Source organism: Aegilops tauschii, chromosome 6, assembly GCF_002575655.3.
Source record: "Aegilops tauschii subsp. strangulata cultivar AL8/78 chromosome 6, Aet v6.0, whole genome shotgun sequence".
Lineage (NCBI taxonomy): Eukaryota > Viridiplantae > Streptophyta > Magnoliopsida > Poales > Poaceae > Aegilops > Aegilops tauschii.
Window position 1 is genome coordinate 459,113,792 of NC_053040.3, and position 6,029 is coordinate 459,119,820.

The 6,029-nt window shown below is 54.1% G+C and overlaps 1 protein-coding gene across 1 annotated transcript; it reads right to left on the reverse strand.

Moving 5' to 3' along the window:
* Positions 1–3,388: 3,388 nt before the first annotated feature.
* On the reverse strand, positions 3,389–6,029 carry LOC109766284 (U-box domain-containing protein 35-like). Its single transcript, XM_020325049.1, has 4 exons — positions 5,338–6,029; positions 4,953–5,232; positions 3,553–4,860; positions 3,389–3,460 (listed from the first exon to the last, which is right to left on the reverse strand). Exons 1-4 carry the CDS (start codon positions 6,027–6,029, stop codon positions 3,389–3,391), a joined length of 2,352 nt encoding a protein of 783 aa, XP_020180638.1.

Consider the following 6,029-nt stretch of genomic DNA (forward strand, 5'->3'; position numbering starts at 1 on the left):
TAGAAATCAGAAGGCTTACATTTCCAAATAAAACCTTAAATTCAAAATTGTGTATAGATTTAGTACTAACATATGAAAAAGATAGATGTGTAGGATTTTGACAAGTCTCGCAATTTTACAGTTAAATCTCTCTATATGATGCTGAAAGCCTTGCGAGTCAAGTGCCCTTCTACGAGACTTTGTTCATTAAGATTCCTCCGAGAATTAAGCTTATTGTACTTGCTCTAATGGGCGTATACTACGAGTCTACGACCATTAGAGCAAGCTATAGTCTACGACCATTAGAGCAAGTACAATAAGCTTATGTAAGCGGGCTATAAGAGTTAAAATATTATATTTCTGCTGACATGGAGGAGAGAGAAAAGGAGCCGGCTACAGAATAAGAGTGAGCTGCAACACGTGTTCCTAGGCACTATGTGAGAATGAAGCGTGGGTCATGCATTAATAAGGTAACACATCTTTTGATCTAACTATTGTACGTGTGTTGCTCAAAAAAGAACTATCGCACGTGCCGGCTATAACCTTGGCTATAAATGACATGGCAATATCATATAACTATCAACTGGTTGTACTATTAACCATGCTCTTAGTTTGTTGATGATTGATTGACAGGTCAGCATTCGAATCCGGGCGTGACGTGGCACCTCTGTTATCAGATTTGCTTACTCCCTGAAAGTCAATTTCTCCCAAAAACAAGCATAGAATTGCGCTGAGCTCTACGGTAAAGCCATAGAGTCAAAAAAAACATCTTACATTATGAGACGGAGGGACTAATCGTGACACTGTAAGAGCATCTCGAACCAAACTTGCCTAAGAACATATGTCTTGTGGACTAGTTCGTACATTCACAGATAAGAGATGACGAGCTCCATTTGTCCGTCCAAACAATCACATTCTTAATTTTCAAAACCTCAAATTTATGCAATTGCATGCACCCGGATAATGCAATCATACAAATGGCACACATCGATGAAAATAACACATACCAATTCAATAATAAATAGTTCAAATTGAAAAATACGTCAAACACAAATATTATCCGGAGTGCATAGTGTAAACATAAAAGTAATACGACATCACCAATTTAATTGGTGTCGATGTGAATCCACATATGTTTCACAAGATCATTGAGCAGTTGCGTTTGTTGATTTTGAAGTTAGCAATGCATCTCTAGGAGATCGCAAAAAAAATACATCTCTAGGAAGTTAACAACATGTTTTGCATCTTGTTTCGGGGGGTGGACTTGTATTCCAGGCTTCTCAAAATCGTACGTACATGCATGCCCATGGTTCTCATCCTCCACAATTATGATGCGCAAGATTACACAATAAGTCATCACGTGAAATAGTGTCTCCAAATCCACATATTTGTAGCTCCAAGACCAATACGAACGAGCTTGGAGCACTCCAAATATTCTCTTCACATCCTTCCTACACATTCTTGCATTTGTACAAATTGACATCTTTTTGGTTACCTTGAGGATCAAGGATAGTCTTCACAAAACGCCACCCCGCCGAGTATAAATACCATCGACAAGGTAGCATGCCCATCGACGATGTAGTTGCACGCCGGAGCATCCCCATCACAAAGTTTCTTGAACAATGAAGATCGTTGAAGCATATTGATGTCAGAATCCGAGTCATCGATTAGTTCCTTGAAAATAAACCTAGCAAGCTCCGGTTAGCACGAAGGGTTTTGGGGTCTGCCCGGACATACGAAGAGTTTTGGGGTCTGTTAGAGATGCTCTAATCAATCCTTCTGTACTCGCTGAGATTGCAGTATAGTTCAGAGTTGCAGTCGACTATTCTTTTTGGGAAATGCTATTGTTCAGTCGGTCGAGAAAATGCTTCGCGTACGCCGCCTCCTCTTCGCTACACGTGGCATTGTGACACAACAAGCTTATCACTTCCCTTGTCTCCTCATCCACTAGTGCGTCATTTTTTCTCCTTTTGATTTCCATCCCCTTTGCCCTACTGAACCTGCGTGTCATCGCCGATGGGCACGTCGATGTGCTAAGCCTTTGCTGCCCACGACCGTCCTCTTCTCCTCCCCTCACTTTCTTCTCTCTCTCCCTCTTTTTATCCCTCTCTCTCTCTCCCTCTCCCTATCTCTCCTACGCAATTTCCATCGGCTGTCGCCGGAACAAGACCACAACCTGCGCCCGTCGTCCCGAGGGAGCACCGGCGTCTGTGTCGACCGCGGGGAGCCGCGTCCATCGTCTTCCCGCTGTCCCTGGGAGCACTGGCATGGACAACCAAGGTTGCCGCCTCCTTGAGCTCAGTTTCCCGCAACAAGTTTTTGCAGGTGTTGTTGCAAATGGCGGCGGTGGACGACACTGAATGACAACTCTATTAGTTTTGCACGACATGACGACGTTTATGCAACATCGACGCCACCGTCGCCCGGCAGAAGCACTCTCCTCCCTCGTCCATGGCCGCGCTATCCTTCCCGTTGCAGAAAAGATTTTGCAACAAGACTTGTTGCAGAAGGCTCTCTGCAACAATGCTCTTGTTACAGAGATCGAACGAGAATAGGTCTTAAAAAGTTCTGCAACAAGGTTGTTATTGCAGAAGGTTGAGTGCAAAAAGGTTCATGTCGCTAATATCGGTGGAAAAAATGGCCCTTTTTTTTTGCAACAGGGTCCTTGTTGCAGAAGGCTAAGCGGAATAAGGTTCCTGTTGCAGAAATAAATAAATAAATAAACGGTCCGAGAAAGATTGCAACAAGAGTGTTGTTGTAGATAGATGAGCGTAACATCGAGCTTGTTGCATAGCTTCATCAAACGGCCGCTGAGGCGGCGAATCTTGTCAGATTATCCACCGGTCGACGCATAGTGTTGCCCGTTCTTTTTCTGAAGGAGTCATGCATGCATGCTGGTTCGGTGTTTGTGCCACAGGTCGGGTAAGAGAACGCAAGCATCACAGGGCAAGAAGCAGCAGTCAACAAGAAACAGTGTGAGGGTGGTGGTTTAAAAGAGCTGGATCAAGAAATCATCGCTACGTTTTACACACGATTGCTTTCACAAGCATAGTACATACTTCCTCCGTTTCTAAATATAAGTCTTTGAAGAGATTCCACTATGAACCACGTACGGATGTATGTAGATGCATTTTATAGTGTAGATTCACTCATTTTGCTTTCATAGTGAAATCTCTACAAAGACTTATATTTAGGAACGAGAGAGTACATTTTTACAAAATTTACAACAACGAGCGCATGCAACACGATTGGCTACCGACCGACATTAAGAAACCACGACCAAGTATTAGGTACGGGCGAAGAATTGCACAGTTTGTTTACAAATGATGAATCTTCGAAACACTCCGCTCTTGGGCCTAATGGTCTGAGAACTTGAGAAGCACAGCGCACCATCACGACTTGACTTTGGTCAGTTGTAGTTGAGCCTTCTCGTGCTCCCGCCGCCGTACTGCGACCTCGCGAACGGATCGCTCATCGCATCCTGCATGCACATGATTTACCCGTGTCAGTGTGGATCGTCTGCAACAAGGAGGGTGAGAAATGGTGGATGATCGATCGTGTTGGTTTTCTTACGGGCCCCAGCCGTGACTGCGACATGGCGGAGTTGCTCATGTAAGCGGAGCTGGTCATGCCGGTGCGCAAGCCGCCGCCGCCGCCCATGCCGCCCATCATCGGGTTGCAGAACTGCATGTTGTCCTCGCCGAGCGCGCGCAGCCGGTTGAGCTCCGGGAGCACGCCGGTGGCCAGGTCGGGCCGGTCCTTGCGCCGGAGCTCGCAGCAGCGCAGCGACATCTCCGCGAACCGCCGCGCCTCGTCCACGGGCCAGTCGTGCAAGGCCGGGTCGAGCAGGTCGGCGATGGTGCCGTGGTCCAGCGCGCGCGCCACGTGGTGGGTCAGCCCCATGGGCGGCCGCGCCGTGATGATCTGCAGCAGCATCACGCCCAGCGAGTAGACGTCCGACTTGACGCCCAGCATCCCCGTCTGCTGGTACTCCGGGTCGATGTAGCAGAAGGTGCCCGCGGCGCTCGTCATGTGGCACTGCGTCACCGTGTCGGCCACCGACGGCGGCACCAGCCGGGCGAGCCCGACGTCGCTGATCTTGCTCACGTAGTTGCGGTCGAGGAGGATGTTGCCCGGCTTCAGGTCGCGGTGGACCAGCGGCTCCGGCTTGGCCTGGTGGAGGAAGAGCAGGCCCGTGGCGATCTCGGCGGCGATGCGGAACCGGTGCTGCCAGGGGAGCACCGGCCCGCCGCCGCGCCGGAAGAGGCAGTCGTCCAGGCTGCCCATGGCCATGTACTCGTACACCAGGCAGCCGTACTCCGGGCAGGCGCCGAGGAGGAGCACCATGTTGGGGTGGCGGATGCAGCTGAGCACCTCCACCTCCTGCTGGAACTGCGCCTTGCCCTGCGCGGCGTCCGGCCGGAGCACCTTGATGGCCACGGGGGTGTGGTCGAGCTGGCCCTTGTACACCGGGCCGTAGCCGCCCTCGCCCACCTTGAGCGAGTCGGAGAAGTGCTCCGTGCCCGCCTCGATTTCCTCGATGGTGTACCGGCGGTACCTCGCCGACGAGGCGCCGGCGTCCCCCTTGAGCGCCCTCCTCTCCGCGGCGATCCGCTTCTGGGCCTCCAGCTCCGCCAGGCGCTGCGACGCCTCGGCCGCCTCGATGGCCGCCCGCGCCTTGGCCTTCTCCTGCTCGATGAGCGCCAGCGCCGTCTCCTCCGTGAGCCGGCCGTCCTGCGACCGCTGCTCCTCCTCCTTCCAGCGCTGCAGCTCCGTGGCCTTCTGCTTGGCGGTGAGCGCCTCCTTGCACGCCGTGCTGTACATGTCCATGGTCTGCTTCAGCTCCAGCCGGAGCCGCCGCATCTCCGCCTCCATGTCCTCCTACGTACATGCATGCATGCATGCATTGAGATTTGCAACAAAGAAAGATTAATGGCAGACGTGCATGGAGATCGTTGGCACGATGGAGGTACCGCGGGGAGGGAGGAGGAGACGCTGGTATGGGAGTTGGAGGTGCTCTCGTTGCCGAAGGTGTCGAGACCCCACCCCGAGCGCGGCGCCTCGAAGCTGTTGTGCTCGAAGGTGTCCGACCCGGTGGACAGCCGCGGTGGGTACGACGCTCCGCCGCTCCGGTCCACGCTCCGCCGCTGGGTCGGGGCCACCCCGATGAAGGATATGTCCGACGACTCCGTCTGCGAGAAGTCCGGGAACTTCCTCGCCGACGTCGTCGTCGGGCCCCTCGAGAACGGAGACCTGCCACGTACGTAACCATGATCGATCAAGCCACCTGTCCGTCCGTCCGTCCGTCCGTCCATGCATGAACCAGCGAGCGAGCAGAGCACAGAAAACAAGACTTACATGATGAAGTTCTCTTGCGGCTGCAGCGTCGGCGTGACGGTAGAGTCGGCTCGCGTCGCCTGAGGAGGCGTCGGCGCCGCCCACTTCTGCGCGGCCGCGGCCGCGGGCGCCGCGGCAAGCTGCTGCGGCTCGGGCGGCTTGGCAGCACCGGCGCCGCCGCCCTGGATCATGGTCCGGAGCGGCGAGACGGAGGGGGCGGGGCGGATGGCCTGGCGCACGGAGGTGACCTTGCCGCCCTTGTTGACGACGTAGACGCTGGTGAAGTCGGGGGCGGTCTTGCAGACGCTGTTGGGGACGTCGGCCTTGAAGCGGACGAAGCTGCTGCGGGTGTTGGCGCCGAGGACGAGGCGCTCGACGGCGGCGTGGGCGGCGAACTCGACGAGGGACTTGGCGACGTCATGGTCGTCGAGGAGCACGTCCTTGCACTGGATGTCCTTGCGGGTGCAGAAGCAGCGGAAGGGGAGGAAGAGGTCCTTCATCTGCGGGTCCGTCGGCTGCTTGTACCCGGCGGCGTCCTCCACGCCGCCGGAGCTGCCGCGGGTGTTGACGTGGACCAGCACCAGGGTCTGGCCCCGGTGCACCAGCGTCTCCGTCGCGTACTTGAGCGCGTTCTGGCTGTTCTTGTCCTTGTCGATGCACACCGCCACCAGCGGGTAGCTGCCGCCGCCGCCGCCGTCGTCGTACTTGCCCAT